Source organism: Portunus trituberculatus, chromosome 35 (assembly GCF_017591435.1).
Source record: "Portunus trituberculatus isolate SZX2019 chromosome 35, ASM1759143v1, whole genome shotgun sequence".
Lineage (NCBI taxonomy): Eukaryota > Metazoa > Arthropoda > Malacostraca > Decapoda > Portunidae > Portunus > Portunus trituberculatus.
This window is the reverse complement of record NC_059289.1, coordinates 13,030,926-13,058,819: the sequence shown is the minus strand read 5'-3', so window position 1 is coordinate 13,058,819 and position 27,894 is coordinate 13,030,926. Positions and strand designations below refer to the sequence as shown.

At 38.3% G+C, this 27,894-nt stretch overlaps 1 protein-coding gene across 16 annotated transcripts in view; it reads right to left on the bottom strand.

Moving 5' to 3' along the window:
* LOC123513061 (protein unc-80 homolog) overlaps window positions 1–27,894 on the bottom strand; it is a 154,928-nt gene that overhangs the window by 89,975 nt on the left and 37,059 nt on the right. For 14 of the 16 annotated variants that reach the window (XM_045269877.1, XM_045269885.1, XM_045269887.1 and 11 more), the window contains 8 exons: window positions 27,319–27,402; window positions 26,872–26,931; window positions 26,569–26,720; window positions 23,163–23,306; window positions 20,256–20,264; window positions 17,322–17,491; window positions 5,328–5,521; window positions 4,385–4,587 (listed from right to left, as the gene is read on the bottom strand). In XM_045269877.1, coding sequence (XP_045125812.1) covers window positions 4,385–4,587; window positions 5,328–5,521; window positions 17,322–17,491; window positions 20,256–20,264; window positions 23,163–23,306; window positions 26,569–26,720; window positions 26,872–26,931; window positions 27,319–27,402 — 1,016 coding nt within the window. The remainder of the gene's footprint in view (window positions 1–4,384; window positions 4,588–5,327; window positions 5,522–17,321; window positions 17,492–20,255; window positions 20,265–23,162; window positions 23,307–26,568; window positions 26,721–26,871; window positions 26,932–27,318; window positions 27,403–27,894) is intronic. The other 2 variants (XM_045269880.1, XM_045269883.1) reach the window with 1 other exon arrangement.

The following is a 27,894-nucleotide window of genomic DNA, read 5'->3' as shown; positions in this document are numbered from 1 at the left end:
TGATCTGTGCCTTCAATGAGTAAATGTTTATCTTTAACTGTAAAATATATTACATGCACATTTTAATATTAATTCTTTTGATGGCACAGTTACTCATACATTACAGTAAACCTTCCAGCTTGATGGATTTTCAATGGTAACAAAATTCAAAATATTGTCCTCAAATTTTGGCCCATAAATCTTTTTTTCCTCTTCCTCTATCTCTCTTTAAGCTGCAACTCAAAGTTTAAGGTATAAATAATTTGTTACTGTATTTTCCCTAAGTTCAACCTTGAGTAGTCAGAACATAGAACATAAAGGTTCTGGTATTGCTGACTGATCAAGATTTCTGTTCATTTCATCACTTTTGCCATAGAGGGTTTTTTCTACCAAGAAACAACAAATACATTTTCAGCCTGTTATATGTATGTACTACAGCCAACTACTTGTATAAAAAAAATAACACTTATTAGCTCTGAAAATAAATTTGAAAAACTGAAGATACTCCTAGCTCTAACTCACCTTATCAATTAAGTTGGAATATCCTTCACTATACCTTTGAAAAATCTAGAAGCATAGCCATTCTGACTTATCTTGATCAGCATTAGTCTTGCTCATATTATTCATATCTACTGACTTATCTTTAATTTTAGTCACCTTCTCAATGTCCTATACACTTTATGCTTAACATCATAGTACTTCTGCTGAACATACTAGAATTCTTAGTATATACTATTAAAATAATTCCTGTTTTGTTTTCATAACACAAGATAAAGTGAAAAGTGAGAAAAAAAAAATGAATGTAAATGAATGTATTACTACATAAATGTATGAATATGTCTGAGCCCATTAATTGTCAATCTTCAGATATTATCAGTGCTCTGTTTTTCAATGAAACTCATCAAACTATCATAGTTGAATGTTATATGGATGATGATGATGATACTGACTGAGGAGCTATCAAAAAATCTTTTCACAGCATCTACTTTAAGGTTGGTGGGAAAAGTGGTAGGTAATGTATACAAAAGAAAGTAGATAATAAAAAACGTGAAATACTGTTCAGTACGGCTTAAGCTACTAGAAATACTTTGAGAAGAAAGAGCACATTCTCCACATAATTTAACAAGACTAATCATGATGAGAAAACTCTGTTAGGTAGCTAAGTGATTTGTCATACCAAATTCAAATCTGGATATAGGAGCTATAGAAAAAATTAAGTAAGATAATTTTTGACATAAACTATGGTGGAACTGCCTAATACCATATCATAAATTTGTATGGTCTGAATTATTATGTGTATATTTCAATTGTATTTCTAAGGTTGATAAAGTATGATAATGCTTTATAAGTAATTGAAAATTAAATCTAAATATACAAACTAAATACACTAAACCCTCTGCTATCACGCCTAATTGTTGCACCGATCACTGCTCAATAGCCAAAACTATGACAGCCGAAGTGAAGAACCCATGGTAATAATTCAAATTGACACTAGGACCTCCCAAGTTATCATTTTTTTGTCTCTTTTTACCCAGTTAATTTTCATATCATATAATAGTATAAAAATTAAATACTACAGTATGTATAAAAAAAATAATCCAAGAATCATAATAACAACATACATCTTAAAGCAATTTATTTAGTGCATTTGACAGCATAAAGGACACATGGGAATATATGATGGACACCCACTTCAGCAAGTCAAATTCAGGAATTTTTTTTTTTATTCATTTAAGCATATTCTGTTGAGAATGATCCAGCAGCACATTATACAAGCAGAAAACATTACACATAATTTTTTTCCGTAGCTGGTGGTTCAAAAGCCCTTGATGCTGCTATATTGCCATGCTCCTTGGCATAATCTACCACTTGTAGTTTGTAGGAGATTATGTAGCTTGATCTTTTCCCTCCTGCTGCCAAACATCAAGGATGTTGATGTGTTTTGTTATGATGTTACTCCTCACCACTAAATGGCACTGAATCAGAGTGCCGGTCAGCTGATATGTATTTATAAATATGCATCACAGCCTCACAGGTTAGATTGCTTTCATTTTTACGATAATTTGTTTTTAAAGTAACAATTCTGGTAATGATAAAAAAATACCAGTAACAAAATAAAGATGCATGCAGTTAGGGTGGGTAAAAGTGCTAGATAAAGGTGCACCCTATATGCCTTCAAATATGGTACCTCATTGTTGATGATTAGGAGCTAAGGTGGAAGTGTAGATTGGGGAAAAAAGTATATAGAGAAGCTCAAGTATCATGTGATGTCATAACCCGTGTGTTTTTAAATGGGTGTGCAATAGTAGTAATTTTGTATGCAATATAGACATGTGTGAATCTTTTTAAGTACAAGCGATAGAAATAAAATGCAATAGCAGAAGGTGCAACAACAGAGGGTTAAGTGTATATGAATACAAAACATGATAGACGAGTGTCTATCTGTTAATCCCAAGCAAACTTTCAAGTTTCACATTGTCTTTCTTTCAAGGGGATGGGCACCAATGAGTCATCAAACTGGAGAGTTCATCTAATTTCAAATACAAATCTGTAAACCCAAAGTCTTAGTATAAAGGTAATTTTGGCACAGTCTGTCATCTTCACTGGATTCTGACAGCATAGAGGATTCATACTGTAACACACAAATGTACAGCAAATATCACTACTAACAATTTTGAAGAAACATAGAATAAAGACATGTAACAAGTAACAAGCTTGAATTAGACATTTTTATTTACAGAATTTATAGTTACTTGAGATAAAAGCCACCACCTCCACAACTACCTACTGAGATGTTGTACTCCCATCCACTTCTGGGATAAACAAAAATCATCCACAATTCATTAATCTACATAATTTCACTCCACCTCTTATATCTGTAAAGATAATTTATTTCACAAACTGTTGACCTGGTTATACTATAATGAAATTTTGCTTGGAGGTAAATAATTTTCATAATGTAAAACCTGCTTGAAAGAACTATATAATTTTGTATTGGTATACATACAAGGCTATAGATCACAAGATAAAAAGGAAATGACTTAAAAATGTAATTGAGAGATCTAATAACCAAGGTGAGTAAGAATAATGATAGATGAGGAAGGCTAGTGGTACAAATAAGAAAACCAATTATGGAGTTGTATTTAACATTATGCTTTGTTTAGCTAAACTAATATTTTCTAAATGTTATTATGTAATGGACAGTTATGAAAAGTACCTAAATTCAATTCTCACAATTTCCTACTGAAAAACCCATCATTATATTCATGCATCCTAGTTCCCAGCAAAAGCCAGTGGTAGTAACTCTATGAACATGGCATACTAATGGTGACATCACCTTTATTGATGGACTGAGACATCCTTATAATTTTGTTTGTCCCATCATTCTTCATACAAATATGACTTCCTGAGCTTCCTCTGAGATTCTGATTGTTTTATCACACATGTAATGACATATATGTGTTGTAGAGAAAGAAAATCAATCACCAACACTTCTAACTAATCTTGTTACATAAGATGCTGGGATGGGCATTAAGGAAAAAATTGCTGTTATTTATAATTATTTAGCAAATTCATAGTTTGATGTCTAACAAACTAAATTTACGTCCCCACTTCAATAATCAATTCTGCATGGTCTCATATATACGTAATTTGTATTTTTATGAGCTATTGCAGAAAATATTTAGAAAGAACAATGTTGAATTAACAAAATCAAAATAATAAAAAAGAAATTAAAGACCAGAGATTTTCATACAAAATAAAGAATATATTGTACTTAAATACAGAACTATGAAATATATTTTAATCAAACAAAAATAAACTTAAACAAAATAAGACACAAAAATACACACACACACAAAAAAAAAAAGTGATCACAGTAACCAAATTAGACTCACGTCATGTATGTATAGGATTAAATTTAATTACATATATATTAATTTAAGGATGTAAATAAAATATGTACTATATTTTGGTACAATACTCAAAAGAAATCTGGAATCACCTGTCACAATGCTGCATGCAGAGAAAGTATTATGAAAAGTGACCAAGGAAGGACTGCTCAACAAGAGTGCTTAAAGAACAAACACATGACTGGTGCATTAATCAAAGGGAATCAATCTCTGAGATATAGGTAAAAGATGCATATGGAGCACAGAGCAAGGATATACCTGCCATGCCTGGAATTCTAATGAGAATCTTCTGATGTACATAAATGTAGAAATTTCCACTTCATACACTCATCCTAAAATAGTACATTCTATGTGCTTTCTCTTTTCTTCATAAATCCTTCATAGTTTCATCATGTATTTCAGTGCAACTTCCATGTAGACCGTGAAGTAAATATCTTCTGTTTCCCTATGCTCTCCATTTTCCCTTAAAAATAAAAAAAAAATCTAAATCTTACCTGAGGGAAGGCATACTCTTGCCCTTGATCAAGCCAGCTTGGGGAAACCTAGGTGATGGAGGACATGGGTGGTGGCGATCCTCCACAAACTTGTCAAGGGCAGAGTGCGGCCTTGATTTCTGTTCTCCATCAATGCCCCAGGAGCTGCCACCAAACTCTGCACCCCCAGCCCCCCCACCACCTCCACTGCCAACACCACCACCCTGATTAAGAAATGCATTTTTCAAATTATTAGACATCCTTCTTTTCAACAAACATATGTATATGATTCATCATCTCAGCCTCTCAAGATGATGACCAAAAAATTTCTGAGCAGTCTAACCACTTACACCACTTCATCACTTGCTAGAAATATCAGGCTCTCATAAATAAGTCAGACTTAGTAATATAGGAAGGGCAACACTTTAATCAGCATACAAGGTATATTATGCTTGCAACTGATACAATTGAATGGCATAGAGATAAAAACATCAATTAATGGAAAACCAATGTCTACTGTGAATTGCCTGTGCAATATTTAATAATAAATAAAGCTGATCTCATACTTTTAAAGCTCATGATGACAGGATGAATGAAGAGATATTATGGTGATTTATCCTGAGGGTTTCAAAGGGAGGCTCTTCCATCTCTTAAGTAGTACACTCACTCAGTGAACTCTCAACAACAGTCTCAATTGTTGTTAAATGTTACATTTCATCAACACAAAAATACTCCACCCATCTACCAACACTGCATATCAGCACTGTAGCATAGTACTTTATAAGAAAGAAATACTGAAAAAATCTTCTAGAAACAACCTTCTTTGAAGCAAATATATATTTAAGGAGGGAGATTCAATCATCATGCTTCAGATTAAGTACGATTCTAAACCCTGTAAGTGTTTTGAACAATAATTAAAATAGTATAGAAAAATAAGCTCAATAAATTAACAATTTACACCAACCTGATCTTCTGATATAGATGATCTCCTGCTTGAATCTTCATGACCAATCTTCTCTAGGGCCTTCTCTGAGCAAGACCGGAGCTTCGTCTCAACAAATGCTCTCAGTTCATTAAGTTTCTTTTTCTTTCTAGTGCTGCCTCCTGCCCTGCTGATTCCTTCTCTCTGGCATGGATGCTCATTTAGAAATAGCGAGTCTGCCAGTGAGAGAGATTTATAAAGATTTTATATATATAAAAAAACACAGACACCTTATTGCATAATAATCATCTATCCCCATACACATACAGGAAAAGTTATATATCATATTTATCTATTTTTCATTTGCATCTACAACTAATCTCAAGTGTATGACAACAGTCACTTGTATCAATCATAAACAGACAAACTGGTGCATCACATATATAAACTTTGATCTTGTGAAATGTGTACTAAATAAACAAGGATAGTCTGAACCAACTGAGTTCATATTAGAGTAATTCAGATTACATGATACACTCAAACTAAGAATATAATTGGCAGTACAGGAGCACATTAAACATAATACACAGTGGATATTTTATATAATAACAATGAAGTATGAATTAGCAGTGACTGCAGTGGACTGGCTATCCACAACAGATACTCATTCTGATTCTCATTCACAACTGAAAAACAGTCATTTTAATGTTCATCACTGCTTTGGTGTTAAAGGTGTGGGGACCTACCATTACATGCCATCCTCCTGATTCAAACAGCCTATGTTCTATGCTACACTAAAATGGAAGTGGAGACTGGGGCTAGAAATGTCATTTCCTTCACAAACATTAGAAACAGAGAAACAAAACATAAAAAAGAAACATCATTGGAACCATGTACCACTTCACAGGAAAGGTAAACATTTATACTTGACACATTAACACAAATGTTAAGCTATGCTGCATCTAGACAAAGCATATTTTATTCCCATTGCTCTGTGTCATTTCTAATAAGCCATGAGAAAGTGGAACTTCAAGCCCCTATTATTCCTGCCTGAATCAGAATGCCTGTCCTCATAAAAGTTGTTCCCTAACAACTTACGACAAGAGGTGCACCAGAAATATAAACAAACTCATAAATCAGTGATTTGTTGCCAAGTGTCACACAGAATATGATTGAAACTTTCAGACAACAAAAATATATTTTACAAATATAATAAAAATGTGCAACTGCATGCAATTTTGGGTGTGATTTTTATCATAAACACCAGTGTTGTTGAAATTTATGGTGTAGTTTCTCTTATTTAAAAACAAGCATTTAGTAAGCCCGGGATTGGGTGTGCTGGGAAAGCTGCACTTCAACCTGGTGCAGTGTTCAACATCAACATGAGAAAACTTTGGAGGTACGAAACTCAGATCAAGATATAGTTGGGCCTTCTGTTGCTTTAGCTTTGAGGTCTCAGTTCCTTCTTTAGTCTTCAAAAAGAACTCACGAACTGAAAACACACTGCCTTTGGATGGGAAGAACTTGAATTTTTTTTCTCGGTGGATAGTGAGGTGCCTCTCCAAAGAGCCCTCCGATGATAAGGGTTGAGGGCAGGAAGAAATATAAGTAACTGACTTGCTGATGCTCATGTCACTTGAATTCTGGCCACTCCGAGAGGATGTCTCAGAGTCTTGGGTGGGGGTAGGAATGATAGAATTAACTAATGATGGTACTTACATATAGTATACATATATGTGTGAGTTCTAAATGAGATGACTACATTAAAAGATAATGAACATAATAAAATATGATGTAACAAAAGTCTTCCAGACAGGAAAATAATATGGCAACAAATAGTAAAAGGCAAATACATACAGGAGGTTAGATATGATCAAAACATGACAAAGGCAAATCTAAAGAATGACTTATCATTATCATTATCATCATCATCATCATCATCATCATCATCATCATCAGTGTGCACTGCACAACAGAGGTCTTCAACTTTCTCTACTCATCAGTGACATTTGCCTGTCAATTACAGCCCATTCTGAGAAAACTTATTTAATCTCTCTATCTAATTCTCACCACTGCTTGCACGCACTATACTGACTTCTGCCTCTTAATCTGTTATGTACTGTATATAGCTTTATTTCTTCCCTTAATTAACTTTGTTGGTTTGTAGACTATGTGGAACCACATAATAATAAATACATTCAAGTTTCTCTCCCTCTCATATAAATAGATGTATACATATTTTCTTCTGTAACGAGAACAAAGATTAGTAATGCATTCATATCGGATCTTTCTGTTACTCATCAATGTTACATACCAAGTTTTTCTGATCCCTTCCCAGCGGCAGGGCAGATGAGTGTACCACCAAATAAAAAATCATCTACTTATAGACTACTGACTTTCATCCACATGTCTATACATAGCTTCATTGCAAATGGGTATTCGAGATTGACATCTATATATAGACTCTGCTGCAAATTTTAACAAAAAATTGAATCTATATATAGACTCTGCTGCAAAACTGAACACACAATTGACTCTATATATATATGCTATTTATGTTTGATTGGTGATAATGTATGTTAACATATTTATATGAATGTTTGGAGTTACTCACACCTATTGCAAATCTATATTAAATTTATTTCTACTTTTCTTCATATGTTTTTCAAGTACTTGTTTTGTACTTATTCATGCTGCTAGCAGGTGGTATACTTCTTTCTCCTTGACATGACAGACTAATAATAAAAGAAAAAAATATTTAAATCCAAATACAGTGGTGCCTTGCAATAACAGACCTCACAATAATGTATTTTGCTCAATAATGGACTGGTCAGATACTAACCAATTTTCTTTTTGCCGTAATGGTAGTTTTTTTCTACAAATCCATAGTTTCTACAGATGCACAGATGAATACACATTAACGATTTAGATATAGGAATTAGTAGTAAAGTATCAAAGTTTGCAGATGACACTAAGATAGCATGTGCAGTACAGGGTGAAAAGGACAATTACAGAATACAACGAGACCTGGACAGGCTGATAGCATGGGCAGACAGGTGGCAGATGGATTTTAATTCTAAAAAGTGTCAGGTTATGCATTTAGGTAAAGACAACACAAACTTTAGCTATGAGATGGAGGGATGTTGGCTAGAGGCAGTAGAGGAAGGAAAGGATTTAGGAGTAATGATAGACAGGACTATGAAATTTTCTAAGCAATGTTTAGAAGCAAGAAATAGGGCAAATAGGATCCTGGGTTTTATAAATAGAAATGTTAGTTATAAAAGTAAGGAAGTGGTGCGTAGCTTATATAATTCCTATGTTAGGCCCCATTTAGAGTATTGCATACAGGCCTGGTCACCCCATTATAGGCAGGATATCAACATGTTAGAAGCAGTTCAGAGAAGAGCAACTAGGATGATACCAGCATTAAAGCGCCAGGAGTATAGAGATAGCTTAAAGGAATTAAACATGTTTTCATTTGAGAGGAGATGTATAAGAGGGGATATGATAGAGTTATTTAAAATGTTCTCAGATACAAACTACATAGATGTGAGATCTTTCTTTACCTTAGAGGAGGGAAATAGGACTAGAAATCATGGCAGGAAGATTAGAAAGCAAGGCTGCAGGTTAGATATAAGAAAATATTTCTTTAGTCATGGGGTGGTAGACTTCTGGAATGCATTGCCAGAGAGGGTTGTAAATAGCACTAGTTTGACAATGTTTAAAAACAGATTAGATAAGCACTTAAATTTATTAGATTTATAATTATGTATAGCGCTGCATGATAGTTTTTATAAGAAATTTACTATAGTTAAACAAGACATGATCCCCATGTATGGGGATTGCAGATTGTAGAGGATTTTGCTGCAGGACTTAGCCCTGTTAATGGGCCAAATATTTAGAATTAGTATATAATGTATTGTGTACTTGTAAGTGTATCTTTAAGTACTGATGACGAGGTCGCTGTGCGACTGATACAAGATAACCTAGATGGGCCCTGGTGGCCCTTTGTTATCCTATTATTTATGTTATGTTATGTTATGACATGATAAACAAATAAAAAAGGCATGTTTATCTTCTCCTGCATGATACCATTACATGTATCTCATTTTATTGGCCTATGATATAAAAAACTTGTAATAAGGTGGAGAATCATGACTGCTTGTCTGTGGGGTCACTGGAGTACCACTCAGGGTGAGTTGCGGCCCACGGTTGGTTGGACCCGTGGCCTGGTGAAGTGAAATACTAGTTATGCATTTCTTTTTTTAAGGGTGTTGGGCAAGCAAGGATAATGACACTCCCAGAGAGAGAGAGAGAGAGAGAGAGAGAGAGAGAGAGAGAGAGAGAGAGAGAGAGAGAGAGAGAGAGAGAGAGAGAGAGAGAGAGAGAGACAGAGACAGAGACAGAGAGAGACAGAGAGAGAGAGAGAGAGAGAGAGAGAGAGAGAGAGAGAGAGAGAGAGAGAGGCTCGGGTCACTCCTGTACACAAAAAAAAAGGATAAAGGTGACCCAGCAAACTACCGCCCCATCTCTCTCCTGTCAGCTGTCAGCAAGATCTTGGAGAGAATAATAGCTGAGCAGCTGACCTGTCACCTAGAGGAGCGTCACCTCATCTCTCCACGCCAATATGGATTTAGAAAGAGACGCTCCGCCTCCGACATGCTTCTCCTCCTCACACAAGCCTGGCATGACGCCCTCGACGCCGGCCGCCCCACCCTCGTCATTGCCCTTGACATTGCTGGGGCTTTTGACAGAGTTTGGCACAAAGGACTCCTGGCCAAGCTCGAACAGTTCGGCATCACAGGACAACTGCTAGAGCTGTTCTCCAGCTACCTACAAGGCCGGAGTCTGAGAGTAGTGTTGGGAGGGCACACGTCAACCACACACCCAGTGCAGGCCTCCATTCCACAGTGCTCGATCCTTAGCCCCATCCTGTGGAACGTATATTTCAACGACCTCCTTCAGAGCCTCGCACCTGTGTCGGCATACGCGGACGATGCCACTCTCTCGCACAGCTTCGGTAGAGAGGAGGCAGTGAACGTGATTGATGTCACCAACCGCCACCTTGGTGACATCATGGCCTGGGATAAACAGTGGCAAGTCAAGTTTGCTGCCGAAAAAACCCAGGCCGTGGTCATCTCACGTTCACGGGAGGACGTCAAGTTGTTTGAAGGCCAGCTGAAGTTTGGAGAAGACACCCTTGCCATTAAGGACTCCATCAACATCCTGGGGGTGGAGGTAGACTCCAAACTCAGCTTCGACCGCCACCTGGAGAGCGTGGCACGTAAGGACAGTGCCTACCTGTACTGACCCCAGGGAGGTCAAGGTAGCAACACTCAAGGAAAGTGCCAAACTTTGTGAACTCAGCTCCAACTAAACACGTGTGAAGTGTTAGTGTTAGTTACTGCTCAACATCAACATAAAAACATATTCTTGTGAGAAACTTACAGTGCTGCAAGCGTCAACTTAAGTGATAACACGCCATACATACAAATACCAAGAGTGAAGTCTCAAGCGACAGCTGCGAGGTACGAGACCAGTGTGTGCTTAGACTGGCCACCACTGAAAAACTGTGTGTGTCAGCAACATTTTGTGACAAACTGTGAGCGTTAGTAACCTACTCAGTGATCTAATGCACCTTACTGTGATCTAGAGTGTAACCTGTCATGGCTGGCAATCCGGGAAACCACTCTCTTATTGCTCGACCTCCAGGGTTATTTGGGTACGCTCCGCGGCAATGGTGTGCGGTGTGCGGTAAAACCACCGCAGACAAACCCTCTGTCAACTGCAACACCGACGAGTGCCCAAACTCCTGCCACACACACTGCCTAAGGGATAGTACATCATTTGACTGCAGCGAGGTAGGCAACCTGCGTGAGGCTCAGGAGTCAATGCACACGTGGAGTACCTGAGCAAAGAGCAGCACCAACCCCACAGCACGACCTCACTGAACAACACGACGAGGACAGTGATCTGTTACGCCTTGACAAGCCTGAGCTCATTAAACTAAACAAGTCACTCCGTAAGGAACTAAGGAGTAAAAAAGCCATCCTTAACTTGTTTGAGCCTCACACTCACCACATCGCTGAAAACAGGGAGTACTTGGTGTCCGTCATCCACTTCCTTGACAGGATTGTGGCGCTCAGATCAAGCCTAGAGGAATTAGATACAAATTCCATCGCCTGCACCGCAAGCTCGGAGAGGATCGACAAGGAGTGGCAGCAACACGTGACCAGCAACGAGGCAGCCCGTAGCTGGTGGACCTCAGGTAAACCACGTGTTTTCCAGACCCCTCGAGTATCTAGCCAGATAAATCCCCATAATCTTGAAAGCACTTCCTGCCCACCTGGCCGGACCTCACAAGTGCAGAGTCAGGTCAATTCCGCCCCACCAGTAGCTGCTCCCAACCCTGCTTCCAGCCCACCTGGCCAGACCTCACACGTGCCTAGTCAGGTGAATCCCACCCTCCCAGAGGTTGCTACCAGCCCTGCAACCACCACTTCCGCCACCACAACCACTACTATCTCCACCTCTACCACCACAACCGTAGAGCCTATATCCACTGACGTCACCACCACCTCTACTGTTCCTTCTACGTCCACTGACCGACCCATCACCCCCACCACTGACGCATCCACAACTCAAACTGCGCCTCTCCAACCACCTGCCTCTGACTCACCACAAACAGGGATTACGGGAACTCCACCCCCCAACCAACCAAACCAAGTCCTCAACAATCACCGCTCTGCTCGAAGACAACAACAACAACAACAAACACATCGTGAGAGAACATCACAAACAAACGCAGCCTCCCACCCAGAACCCAGCACCCCCCACGCCGCAGCGCACCAGCCGCCCGCCACCCCCCTGCCGGGCCGCGCGCACGACCTGGACAGCGAGCCGAGCCACCGCCCTCCGCTATCCCAGCGCCTGCCACCCGTCCACCTCACAACTCACGGCAAAACACTAGCCAGCACAGACGTCCAAGCACGTACTGCCGTCACTGCAGGAAGAGAGGTCATTCCACGGAAGACTGTACCAGGAGGACGAGGTGTGAGCATTGTAACCGCCTGGGCCACACACATCAGGACTGCCTCACACGCCTCAACCAGGAGCGGCAGGAAAGGTTATTTGCTCACCTCATAAACGAGCAAAACCGGACGAGAGACCTCGTGTTTCAGTCTCTCCAGAGAATCACCACTCCCACGACAAGAGATTGGTCCCCTTACGCCCCCGGCTCCACCACAGTATTACCGCCACAACAACTGGAGCAATGGCGGGCGCTGCCGGGACAAGCTCACTATTCTGTCAGCCAATGTTAGGGGTCTGCAGACTAACATCGGCGACCTGACGCACAGTCACGTGCTGCCTCACAACCCTGACGTCATTGCCACAGTGGAGACCTTCCTAAACTCCTCGGTGCCCGCCAACTACGGACAGCTGCAGGACTACACAACATGGCACCGCCGAGACAGAACGCATGGCACTTTTGGTGGTGTTGCCGTGTGCTTTAGGAAGTCTCTCTCTGTACAGGTGGTGGAAGTAGACATGCCAGAGCACCTGGAGCTCATATTTTTTAAGGTGTGGACACACAATAATGAAGCAGTGCTCCTTTGTGTGTGTTACCGCCCTCAGTGGCAGGGAAGTGAGCCTCTTCACTTTATCCACACTAATCTGGATGCCCTACTGTACCAGCAAGCCTGCAAACACCTCATCATCATTGGTGACCTCAACCAGCACCTTGTGGCGAGGGCATTTGATGACTTGCTAACAGATTTTGGGCTCACTAACCATGTCGACTTCCCAACCCATATTTCTGGCTCCTCACTCGATCCAGTAATTACCGATCTGCCAGAGGATTAGTCACCTGCCGCCCACTCGGTACCCCTGGGTCATCTGACCACGTGGCCATCCTTACGACAGTGAAAGTGAGGGTGGACAGGGATGAACCGACAACGCGCACCAACTGGCTTTGGCGGCGAGCTGACTGGGAGGCACTGAGAGCTGAGCTCAGCCAGACAAACTGGGAGGATCGTCTCACTGGCACCCTTAACGAACAGGTGGAGGCCTTCACCAGTCACCTGCTGTCCCTTCAGTCAAAGTATGTGCCCTGCCAGACATATAAATCAAGACCAGGGGATCAGCCATGGTTTGGATTTCGCTGTCGTGAGGCGGCGGACTTGAAGAGCAGGGCCTGGCGACGACTGAGAGCAAGCAGCACCCAAGCCAACCGTGAGTCATATAAAGCTGCCTGCCGCAACATGGCCAACGCGCAAAAGCCGCCATCCAAAGGTGGAAGACTGACCTGACTGCAAAGCTCTCAGGTCAGAATGTTGGTAAGAAGGAGTGGTGGAGTAGCTTGAAGCAGCAGCAGGGCCTGGCCACGGACTCCACCATCCCCCCACTCACCACACCGAGCGGTGAGGTAGTGACGAGAGGGAGGGACAAAGCCGAGCTATTCTCCGCCCACTTCTCCACCAAAATGAGTGTTACCCACCCAAACAACACTCCACCCAGGATCCCAGTGCTAACAACTGCTGAGCTGGACAGCCTGCACATCACCATGGAGGAGGTGATGGCCCTGCTCAGCAAGACCGACACGAAGAAGGCTCTGGGACCAGACAACATCAGCCCTCACATACTCAGGCAATGTGCAGCTGAGCTCGCCACTCCACTCACCCAGCTCTACCGGGAATGCCTCACTTCCCAAACATGGCCAGCACTCTGGAAGCAGGCCAGAGTGGTGCCTGTACACAAGAAGGGTAGCAGGGCGGATCCTAAGAACTACAGGCCCATCTCTCTCCTCTCCGTGGTGGGGAAGACGCTGGAAGTCCTCATCACGAGAAAAGTCACCGCCTTCCTCGACGCCCACCACCTCCTTAACTCAAAGCAGTTTGGGTTCAGGCAGGGTAAGTCGGCAGCCGACCTGCTTCTCCTAAACTCTACGGAGTGGAGCACCGCGATAGACAGTGGGAAAGAGGTGTTCGTCGTTGCCCTGGATATCGCCGGTGCTTTTGACAGAGTGTGGTTCAAGGGAGTGGCAGCCAAACTGAGGAGCCTTGGAGTGTGTGGAGGACTGCTGCACCTCCTGGAGGACTACCTTCATGGCAGAACCCTGCACACTGTTGTTGATGGCCACTCGTCCTCCCAACACCATATCAAAGCCAGCGTCCCTCAGGGCAGTGTCCTCGGGCCTCTGTTGTGGTGTGTATATTTCAATGACATACTGCAACTAGTCCCCGAGGCCAAAGCGTATGCAGACGACTGCACCCTCACCTTCATCAGCGACAGGAACCACCGGCAGAACACGGTGGACAGAATCAACGCTGTCCTGCAAGTTATTGCATCCTGGAGCTGCCGCTGGCAAATAACCCTCGCCCCTGAGAAAACTCAAGTCCTGCACATCTCCAGGCGGCGAGAAGACGCCCATCCCCCCAGCCTTCTTTCTTGAAGGCAAAAGGCTGCCTTTCCAGCAGTCTATCTCCATCCTGGGGGTGGAAGTAGACGCAGGCCTAACTTTCACCACCCACGTGAGGAGGGTTGCCAGGGATGCGGCGTGGAGGCTGAGCTGTGTCCGACGCGTTGGGAAGTTGCTCGACGGTCCGGGGATAGCGTCCCTCTACAGGGCCCAGGTCAGGCCCGTCATGGAGTACGCTCCCCCTCACCTGGTCCTCCTGCCCACCCTCCTATCTTGCCGGGCTTGACAGGATCCAGGCAAGAGCGCAGAGGATGGTGCAAATGAGGAACCAGGACCAGCAGCTCAACTTTCAACCTCTACAGCAGCGGCGAGACGTGGCGGGCCTGTGCGTCATGTACAAGGCCCTCAGGCAACAGACTCCACACCTGGCACCACTACGCCTGCCACCCCATCCATCCCCACACATGACACTCGAACCGCCGGCCTAATAGACCACCACCTCACTGTGACTGTGCCCTTTGCGAGGACCGAGAGTCACCTCCGTTCCTTCCTCCCTCGTTACAGCCGCATGTGGAACCGGCTGGTGCAAGACACAAACATACACCACTCTACATGCCTCCAGGCGTACAAAAGAGGCGTGAACGAGTGGCTAAAGTGCTAGTGTGACACCAATAAGTGCAGTGAAAGTGTGTAATTATATACTATTATCAAATTATCAACTTGTCTCACTTCTGTAAATATTGTGTATTTTCTTTTGTTGCCAAGATAGGCCTGAACTATACCATAGTCTCAGACCTCTGGTATGTACAACACATGTAACCTAGTTAATCTCTTTCTTCTTTAAATGGTAATTCAGCATGAAGTGAACTAGGTTTTCTTCTTCTAGATGACATAATGAGCAGAGAGAGAGAGAGAGAGAGAGAGAGAGAGAGAATAGGGTAAGTGGGACTGAATCTTGACCAACCAAATTCTTTATTCATAAATATTATTAATCATATTACAAGCAATCAATACCAAGTAAGCATAGATCATTATTCTTTCCTTGATGAGCTACCAGAATAGATTTTGAACAGATACCTAAATTCAAAGATGTTCCAGGATGAGCCCTAACACTTACTTTCATTTCTTAGATATTAAAAAAAAAATGTAAGCTTTGTGAAATAATCTTTCAGTAAGAAATTTTCAATAACTCATTGAATTATCTTGCTTTGTAATAAATGAGAAGAATAAACCTCTTGTGCATGTTGTTGTGATAATGATGGACATTTCTGCACATGTAAGAGGTGGTGTGACAAACAAAACTTTACTTGAGACACAAAAAACAAAAAGTATTCAGCCCCTCCTGTAAATATTTCATGCCTCTAAAATCTAGCTTTAAATCAGTGTTTCACTCTTTAAAAATCTGGCCATTACACAACTTGACATGTAATGGTTATTGCCTATAATGTTTACAAAAATCAAGAAATAAAAAATCAGTGGGGATCAACTTACGTAATTTCTGATGAAGCATTACTGAATAAAAAAAACACATTGAATAAAGAGATTAAAAAATACTGGAGAAGATGCATGTCATCAACTATAAACATTAAAAAAAAAAAAAAAAAAAAAAAAAAAAAAAAATCATTATCAAGAGGGAAAATCACATTATAATGGAATAGACAAACCCATCAAGACCCCTTTAGTCTTGGTAATCATTGTTGTTTAATTAACAGTTATATATGCATCAGATATTCAGTTAATCATCACTCCTATAAATATACCTCACCAATCATAGTTGAATCAAGATCAATTTCTAATGTATCAAAATCTATCAACTACACAAAATCAACTGGATATTTCTGTATACCTTGCTGGTAAGATCAAAAGTAAATTGTCTGCAAACCACAACAGTGTTTTCTGTTAAGCCATATACTGTATGTAAATTAGCAGTTGAAACATTACTTTTCAATGGTTATATTAACATCCCTAACTATAAACCAGGCCAGCATTCCCATTACAGAGAGAAACAAAAACAAAGCACACAGCAACAACCCCTCTTCCCCAAACACACAAAAAATATTCTGCAAAAAATTAAGAAATATTCATAAGATATAAATTGATATCTCTCAAAAATTCATCACTATCATGGTAGCAATATTGGTCTATGTTTCTGTTTTACTTCCTTTCTATTAGGTTCTCTTAAAATAAAAAAAGAAAAAGAAAAGAAAAACTGATAACTATATAAAGCAAAACAAAAATTGCTCTAAACTCCAACATGCACAACTCACCTTGATAAAAAAAGAAAAATTAAATTAAATAAAAAAAATCCACTATCACAGTAGCTCAATAATTTAAGAAATAGATTCATACACCAATCATTAGCAATAGAAAGATTTAAAAAATAGAACCAAGTAGAAGAAGAATTTGGCCTATCCTTACAATACATGTTGGCTAATATTTACAAACCTTGTTTGCTTTCAGCCTTGCTGTGGTTATAGCTATCTTTTCATTATTTTTTACTATATCAAAAGTAATTCTTACCCAGTGATGTTCTGTTGAATTGGTTGAAATAGTAAAAACAAGCTTTGTCATTATTATCATGTGAAGTTCTGCAGAGAACTCGACTTTAGATTACTAACCACTGATATAGTCCGAGGATGACTGCTCACTCTGCTCAAGACCTTCTTTAGGCTTCTTCTCCTCCACAGGTTCACAGTGTAAAGAGACATGTATCTTGGGAATGGGCAAAGAGTTGCTGCGTCTCCGAGGGGGAGCTGAGGTACCTGTCTCCTCACCAATGTCCTGCAGTCTGCTCAATCCAGTTTGGAGCACGAAAATAAATACAAAAACAAACAAGAAAGTTATCAAATTTGTCTTTGTTACCCAGGCTATTTTGTGCAAAATAAAATGTATCATAATTGTTCTGTGCTATTTACTCATTGAAGTAAGCATTGTATTTTTAAAATATATAAAATTTGAATGGGAAAATGTACTGCATTATCATCAGTGATGCAAGATAGATTAGTACTAAGGCATGCAGTGGAGTAAATGACTAAAAACAATTTTGTACATAAGAAAAATGCATGATACATTATTTTACTTTAAAGAAACAGAAGAGACACATGCAGAAAACTCATACAGTATTTTGAGAGTCATCATGTGATTTTGGACTACATCTAAATCAAATACATGTGATATCAATTTCCTTTAGTTTATTAGTGAAGAAGGATATATATATATATATATATATATATATATATATATATATATATATATATATATATATATATATATATATATATATTAAATATCAACTTGATTCTGAAAAGTTTTCTTACATTTCTTACTTGAGAATGAATAAGATATCTTTTTTTAAGACACATGTGTCCATTACTGAATCTTCTGTATAAAATAACAAATAAAATAAATCTACATCCCTGAATACTAAATTTTATTTTTATGTATATTCCTTAACTCTGGAGACCCTAAAATCACTTTACTTATCTATTTATCAACCCAAGCAACTTATGTTGAAATGCATGAAAATAGTATGATTAGAATTACTTATTACAAATGTGGATTCTTCATTTACACACAAAAAAAAAAAAAAAAAATCATAATAAAATTAAGATACAAGGAGAACACTGGGATTAATGAATAAAGTTTAGTGTCTCAGGAGCATATAGAATATCATCAGAAAAATTGAATTACAAATTTCCACAGCATATCAATGACTTGTCATGCATTACCCATACATAATTCATATAAATGGCAATATTAAAAAAAGTAATTGGATGGTACTACCAAGCATTAAAGAATTTCAAAATAACTAAACAAACATACAAAATCTAAGTCAGTCATAGAAACCTATTTCCAAGGGATCAAGCAATGAAAACTAAACTTAAACATCTGCTTTTGTCCAGAAGTGGACTTTTTTTCACACTATATAATGAGTCTCAGAAAAGGAGCTTCATTTCATAAAGCTTGAAGACTGTATGAAATGTTCAACATTTACATTTACATTTACAGTAAATTTATATAGCTGAAAATTAAGGAACTATGTATAGCCAAGGTATACAATTAAACATTTCACACAAATCTAAAAAGAGCCCAGTTATTTTTGGAGCAAACGAGTCAGCCCAGGATGGTTTACCAAACCTTGAAGCAGTAATATGAAGCAAGGTTAAAGACTACTTGAGCTATCAAGTAATTTGAAAAACATAAATGACCATATCCACTATTCTACTATTTTAATTCAATATTACATCTAAATATTAACAGAGTCCATTAATTTCAAATCAGCATTCAAGGAAAGGAAACCACCATATTCTATCCTGATCCACTACAAGTGTGTGAAGTTATGAAAATAAAAAATGCATTTTGTATCAGTGTTGATTAACTATATTGTGATATTTAAAATGGATGTACTATATCCTAAACAATGCTATGCTTTGTGCATGGTATATGTACATACTGTAAGAATTTATTAAAATATTAAAGTTCTGTCCAGCCTATACTAAACTAATTTAACATATTTTTTGCTACTGTGGGTAATAAATGTAATATAAGCACATTTACATATATAAACTTAAAAAGTCATTTTTCATAATACAACTACAAAAAGCTTACACTCAAACCTCAACATAATCTGAAATCAGAAAAAAAAGGAATGAGTGCATATTCTCTACATATTTAAGTGGGGCAGGCAGAGATGAGCAAATAATACAAGGAGTGGAGATAGGCACTGCTCAACTCCCTATACCTCTACACTTTAGGCTTTCCACCTCTTTCACACACAAGTACACACACACACACACACACACACACACACACACACACACACACACACACACACATTCATTATCTGCACTTGTGCAAGCTATGTTTTTTACAATTGTACTACCTAGTCACAGAATTAGCTACATCTGCACAAACATCTTAATTTTGCTAATGATTTATAAAAGAAAAGGTTAAATAATTTTCAGAGACATGAATATTGCCTTCAATATTTATATTATGATGTATATGTAATTAAAAATTCAAGACTAAATTGCCATGAAATACTCCTGTAAGACATTATTTATAGAGTGAGTGAAGCAATGAATGCATTGTTCAATCCTACAGGAGTCTGAAAATTTCAATAACATTTTTCTATTTATTTTCAATATTTCTGGTCTACTTTGCTGATCAATAAAATGAAGTTGCATATATATTAGAAAATTTGCTTGAAAAGCCTTACAGTTGTTATTGATGACAAAATTTTAATAATGGAAAATCACTTATAATGAGAAAATTGAATTCTCTATGGAATTCCTGACTTTCCTGCCACTGTGCCTAAAAGCCTCCTTTCATTTTCAGATTCATTCTCACACAATACAATTTTTTCCCCCAATCTTATTCTTGACAGTGCTACTTTTATACTATTCTTTATCTATTTATTTACTTATTCATTTATATTTTTGTTTGTTTCTTATATTCACCTGCACATTACCTTGCACTACTACTTCATACTCTCACACTACCCCTACACACCTAAGTACATCCCAAAACAGTGCCCTCTCCACAAATCTCACCTTTGCGCTCTAGAGTCAAGTTGGGGACAGAGGGCAGAAAAAGAAGTGCTGTCAGATACTAGATACTTTAACCTCAGGCTTAAAGGAGGGCTGTTAAACTACTTTTTTGGATATTTAAAACATAATTGCCTACCTAAAGTTAGTCTTGCCTTCCACATATATTCCTTATTTTATGTTTATCATTCAGTGAAGAATCTCAGCAAGTGAAAAAAATGTAAAGAAGACAAGGCTAACAGTACTAAAGTAAGGGATTGTCTGCTACAAGAGAAAGACTGGACAACAATATTATTATGGTTAAGGTTTCCAATCTGGTTTGCACAAGCATCTAAGAAAAGAAAGTAGTAATTCACTTCCTTAATGAATGCAAATTTTGTACCACATTAGCCACCAAATTCTTTTGTTTTCCTACATAGTCTACAAGGTCATATTTCTCTGTCTTAACCATGTAATAAAGAAGAGCACACAAACAAGAGTGTTTACCTCTATTTCAAAATATCATGACATGAGATTATTATACACTCAAGCAGAAGAAAAAATTGAAAGCACACAAAATTAGGTTAGGTTAGTTTTCTTTTAATAGCTTTTGCACAAAGTGCACCATGAGAAACCAAGTGAGGTCATATCAATTAAAATAGTATTTCACTTATGAAAATAATCACAAGAAATGTCAGAATCTAACTCATTGATTATGAACCTACAGTAATTAATGCAAATGACAAACCAGATCCCAAGCTCAACTCCAGATATCTCCCAATCACAGTATACAAGATTAATATTTGGTTAATTCCATGTGAATCCTAAAATATCTATAAAACAGAGTGAGCTCAATCTTAGATAGAAATAGTTGTGACAAGTACCATCTCACTATGAAAATACTCATACAGGGCAGAGGATGGAGCATTCCCAGTCCCTTCATTCTCTCCTTAAGCTGCTTCTTAGTACTTATACATGTGTGAAGAATGGCAAAGTATACTTTGAGTCTAGTCAAATAAGTGAACTGCAGCCATAAAATATACCATCTGTCTGAATATAATGACTGAATTAAGCCAAGATGATTCCCAGATTTGTCTAAAATTCCAAACTGACAATACCTTCAGTTACATTTTGATTTATCTAAAAAATCAAACACAATCTCCTGTTTCATTCTAACCACAGAAATCACTCAAAGATGAGTATTGCATATATCTATACAATCTTGTTATAATGGAATTGCTGTATTATTAAAATGTTGAGCCTCCAGAGTTGAGCTTCCATAACCATAGCTTAGATGTCCTCTAAAGTACGCCCCTACATAGGGATAGCAGAGGGTTAAGACAACTGCTTTAATAGGTTTTCTTTACCAGCTGAACCATGCAAGTCAATTCATTCTATAGAGAGCACTTGTAGAGCCATTACTTTATACTGGTAGGTTAAAATAATATTACTAAGTGGTTATTTAACTGACATAATTACCCTCCACTGCTTGGCTCTACACATCAGCAGTCTATCAAAAGGGCATACATTTGTATTTCAGCCACCACAGTTACAAGGTTACCTTTCACATCTTCTTACATCCCTTCATTTGGGAAAAATTCCAGCTGTAAAATTAAATTATTCTCAACTCATGTTACTGCATCTCAAATGTTAACCCGCACAGTGTTTAGTACGTATATGTAAGTACCTCTGAAGGCAGCACTTAGCCATGTTACAAGCTCCTATTTTGTTTCTGTAAATAAGACTTGTCACTAATAGAAACTAATAGTAACAAAGAATATTTTGACAGGTCAGGAATTTAATTTTTTTCATATATATGTATATATATATCTTTTCAACTCAGAAATATTATAGACTGAATACTTCTGTAGGAACTGATCGAGACACATTTGGGGATTTATTTCTATATGCCTTTGTGAATATGCATATCATATCAAAGCAATAAAATGTAATTAAAAGCTATAGTATGAACGAGGGGTAAAGATTATGGTTATAAATGTTTTCATATGCTAAAATTGTTGTGGAGTAGACCACAAAGGGTGGTCCCAAAAAATCATCACATAAAAAATATAAGATACTTTCTTTTAGGAAGTTACATACCTATCAAGTCTATAATCAGTAAAGCATAAGATATAGGAAATGATACTGCAGAGTAATGAAAAAGAAAAGCTATAAGTCATAAAATTCATGTAAAGTTGTATTCTTTGAGAAGTGTGAGTAGAGTAGCCTCAGCCTCGAGACATGAGATGTTGCCAACTGTACATTAAACCATTGTTAAAACATACAATTCTCATTTATTCATAATAACATATAGAAATACTTATTTATTACACATACTATATGGTTGTGAAAAGTAAATGTAAATATTAGAATCAAAGCTTTAAACATATACAAAAACAAAATTCCACACCTTTAGCATGATATCATGAGCTGTAAGAAGAAAAAAAATCTAAGAATCAAAAGCATAAGGTAGCCAGACTTTCATTTTTGGCATGTCAGTGATATACATCAAACAATTTGTTATTTTTTTCATAATTTTACAGAATAAATAAAAAAAAAATACAGAAAAAAAGTTCAATGTGACAAGATACTTTATCTCTGACAAAGCCCAACACTGTACGGGTTAATAATGAAAACATTAATACCACTCTTATGGAGTCAAACAAACATTGCTTTTTTTCTCTCTCTCTCTCTCTCTCTCTCAAACCTATATCCTTCATTGGTATGAACTATCTTTTCCACTACATCTAATTAAGCAGAAGCACCCCACACATCCTAGGGAATACATAAATATCATAAAACACTACCCAGACTACCAATCTAGAAGCCCTAGAATAAATTATGTCAAAACACAAAATATTTCCAGAATATTCACTGTGGTGGCTGGATACCATATAAATACAGAGCAAAGAGAAAGTTCTAACTACATCTTACCTTCTGTAAATAAAGTTTAAGGCCCAGTACACTCCCTCCTCCATCCACTGGGGCACAAAGAGGCACCTCATCACGGCAACATCAAGAAAGGTGGCCAAGGTCGGGTCAAGCAGTGAACTTGGCTTGGCTCCTCCTCCTGAGATACTGCAAAAAAATCCAATACACTTTAAACTATAACTTATAAACCAAGTTATTGAGAAATATTTAATGATACACCCTGAAAATGAAAAACTACTGTTATCTCAGGAACTCCTGAGATACTGCAAAAAAATCCAATACACTTTAAACTATAACTTATAAACCAAGTTATTGAGAAATATTTAATGATACACCCTGAAAATGAAAAACTACTGTTATCTCAGGAACTCAACTGTTTCATGTAAAAATAATTAATTCATAATTCACAGAAAAAAAATGCAATTCCAAAACAACAATTCCAAGATTTCAAAGGCTCAAAAAGATCTAAAGAAAAACAAAAATTATACATGAAAATATGACCAAATATCACAGGCAAAAAGATAAAATGCCAAATATTCAAATACAGAAAACCCTACTGAAGTCAGACCCGAGTAGACCAGATATACAATAAATCAGACACTTTTAGGATTTTTTCTATGGTCTATACCAAGTGCACCGTAGGCATTTTTTCCCTTTGACTGAGTAATTTTAAGCCACTCAGCTTATATGCTGGCTAAAATAAACCTAATAGATCTTACATTGTCCGAGTAATTTGAGGAGTTGCCCGAGCCATTCGAGATGCAAAACAGACACACGTGCCAGTGCCATAACACTGTCGGTGCCAAGTTCATTGTTTACAAAAATGACTCAGCAAGCATGTGGCAGTGTCTCCCTCAGCTTTCCCTCACTCTGTAGCCTTTATCATTGCCTTTGTAATTTACAACGCAAAACAGGAGTGTGTACCATGATAATGGCAGTGTTAGGATCAGTGTTTACACAGCTCACTTGATAAGAGTATGCCAGTGTCACACTCAGCTTTTGCTCACTCTGAAGCCTTCGTAATTCTACAATGGTTTCAAAGGGCAGGGATGTGATGTGTGTGTGTGTGTGTGTGTGTGTGTGTGTGTGTGTGTGTGTGTGTGTGTGTGTGTGTGTGTGTGTGTGTGTGTGTGTGTGTGTTTGATCTGCTGCAGTCTCTGACGAGACAGCCAGACATTACCCTATGGAACGAGCTCAGAGCTCATTATTTCCGATTTTTGGATAGGCCTGAGACCAGGCACACATCACACACCGGGACAACAAGGTCACAACTCCTCAATTTACATCCCGTACCTACTCACTGCTAGGTGAACAGGGTCTACATGTGAAAGGAGACACACCCAAATATCTCCACCCGGCCGGAGAATCAAACCCCGGTCCTCTGGCTTGTGAAGCCAGCGCTCTAACCTCTGAGCTACCGTGTGTGTGTGTGTGTGTGTGTGTGTGTGTGTGTGTGTGTGTGTGTGTGTGTGTGTGTGTGTGTGTGTGTGTGTGAATTTACCTAGTTGTATTTTACGGGAGGGGAGCCTATGCTCATGTTGTCCTATCTCTGTATCTCACAATGTCTAATTTTCTCTTAAAGTTGTGTATAGACTTTGCACACACCACCTCTCTGTCCAGTCTGTTCCATATATCTATCACTTTATGGGGGAAGCTGTTTTTCTTGAAGTCTCTTCTGTAGTTGTGTTTTCTGAATTTTAATCTATGTCTTCTTGTGTCCCTTCTGTCCCTCTTCAGCAGGTCGATCCTATCAGGAAGCTTCATATTATTCATTATTCTGTAGATGATCAACAGGTTGCCTCTTTCTCTTCTCTGCTCCAATGTTGGTAATTCCAGTCTCTCCAGTCTCTTCATACATAAGAGCCGACAAGGTTGGGGCCAGTTTGGTGGCCACTCTTTGTATCTTTCCAATTTTCCTGATATTCTTCCTCATCTTAGGTGACCACAGTACTGCTGCATACTCCAGTCATGGTCTGATCAAGGATACCAATAACTTTTTCACCATATCTTCATCAATATATGAGAATGCAATTCTAATATTTCTCAGTAAGTTGTAGGTCTCACCAACAATTTTATTTATATGTTTATTGGGGACATTTCCTTTGTTATGAGAACTCCCAGGTCCTTTTCACTTTCCACCTTCTTAATCTTCTCTTCTCCAAGTTTATATTGTCTTGTTATCCTATTTTTGCTCTTCCCAAATTCCATTATGCTATATTTCTTAATGTTGAAGTCCATCTCCCATATTTTACTCCATTCCTATAGTCAATCTAAGTCCTGCTGTAGAGTTCCACCATCATCGTACGACCCAACTTTCCTCAAAAGTTTTCATCTGACCCACAAAAGGACATCTTCTCTCTGTCATCTGTTTTTCAAGTCAAACTCATATAGCTTTCTACTCCTTCATCCATGTCATTTTTGTATATTGCAAACATAATTGGGGCCAACACAGAACCTTGTGAAACCCCACTTGTAACTTCCTTCCAGGTGGATTCCTTATCTCTCATAATTCTTCCAGTTAGGAAATCCTTCATCCATTCCAGCAATTTTCTTTTTATTCCCCTATATTTTCTAGTTTTCTTATTAATTTTCTGTGTGGAACTTCATCATATGCTTTTTTTAGATCTAAAAATACAGTCAACCCATCCATCTCTTTCCTGTGTTATGTCTATGACTCTAGAGTAAAGACATATAAGGTTTGTTATGCATGATCTTCCTATTGTAAAGCCAAATTGTCTTTCATTAATTATATTGTTTTCTTCCAAATGTTTGGTCCATCTTTCTTTGATCACACATTCACATATTTTAGCTATTGTGCTTGTTAGGGACACTGGCCTGTAATTTGTTTGGTTCTCTTTATTTCCTCCTTTATGTATTGGCACAATATTTTTTTTTCCCAGTCTTCTGGTACTTTTCCCTTTTCAATATAACATTTTATTATATTGTATACCTTATTTGCCAGCTCTTCTCTACACTCCTTCAATATTCAATTTGCAAATCCATGCACTCTACACTTATCTAATTTTTCTTTAAAGCTATGCACACTCTTTGCTGACACCACTTCCTCACTCAAACTGTTCCAAGTCTCACATCTTTGCAGGAAACTATATTTTTTTTACATCTTTCAGACATCTTCCCTTTCTGTGTGTGTGTGTGTGTGTGTGTGTGTGTGTGTGTGTGTGTGTGTGTGTGTGTGTGTGTGTGTGTGTACACCACATATGTATGTGTGTACACATGCCATGTATGTAATACCTATTTTCATAATGCATTACACAGACCGTTTCTACTGTTAGTGATAACAGGCATGCAAAATGTGGAAAAACACAGGAAAAAAAAATCCTTCAGATAAATTGCATCGGCCTTTCCTTCAATTGGTCCAACTTGTGCAGTGGTTACTGTAGATTCTTACCTAGTCTTGGTAGAAGCATTAGCTTCATTAAGTCTTGGTGTGAAAGATTCAGTAGGTGTTGAAGCAGCCAGGGAGGGAGGCTGTGTGGGGCTGGTGGTGGTATCGCTAATCTCCACAATTGGAGGACGAAGGAATGATGAAGGATACTCTGCCTGTGAAGTTAAGATTAATTTTCTAAATGCCACAAGTTCAATTGGATTTTAATAATATGGTATTCACATTGATGCCACAAGCTTAATCTAAAGACAAAACCATATTTATAAAAAGAAACACAAACTTGAATAATGAAGTAATGTTACCTACCTTATAGACATGAGACTCTCGTCCATCATTGTCAGGGTACGAGCCAAGTCTAAATATGACCTTGAAGAAAAAGAGAAACTTCCACATTATCCACATTTTTAAAATAGTTTGCACAATGAGAAGCATTTTTTCATTTTTTATACATCAGGACACATATAAAACTATCAGACATACATAACTAGATTCCAATGGAACTTCCATAAAAAAAACCCATTTAAATTGTCATGTATTTAAGCCTTGCAACTGACAAGACTTATCTTGGGTAATTAATTTTTAAAGCAAGTTTATTCAATGACTTTCATAAAGAAAATGTAATGATTGAATGCACAATGAAATTTCTGAGTAATAAAAGGCATTAATATATTCCTTGTGTCCTTATGACCATCACCATTTCCAAATGTTCATTCTGGATCTTCTTTTGCTTCCTCTCTGTCAATCCCAACCTACCACATGTTCCTCTTCTGTGCTGGATGTCTCCTCTGGGATGGTCTCAGGGAAGGTGGATTCACGCACTCCACTCAGGATCCGCAGCTAACACAGGAGGGAAAGACAAGGACACTTGCACGTAGTTCACTAACAAACATTACATACTTCAGGTATTTTAGAATGTAACAAAGATAGTAAAACATACACATCAACAACACTGACATAGTCAAGTTCTAGTCATGCTGTCTTGGTATCCTTACTAAGGGTGACTATAACATATGTCACTCATTTAAATGAAACAGCTCTCAAAATCTTCCAATATCCAAGACACTATCAAAACTTTAAGATCATTTTATATATCAATTTGCATCTGACTAGTAGTGCAAGCAATGCTTAGCCACCCCTGCCCCCCCCACCAAGAATAAAATAAATAAATAAAACAGGGCCATGAAAGTCAAGGTAGTTTAATTTCAGTACACATTTCAGTCGTGGGGAGTGTCTTTTATAGGAAAGGAAAAAGTCATCACGGAAAGATAATTAAGTTGTACATTTTGACAATGACAAATCAATCAACCATGAATAGGACTGAAACACACT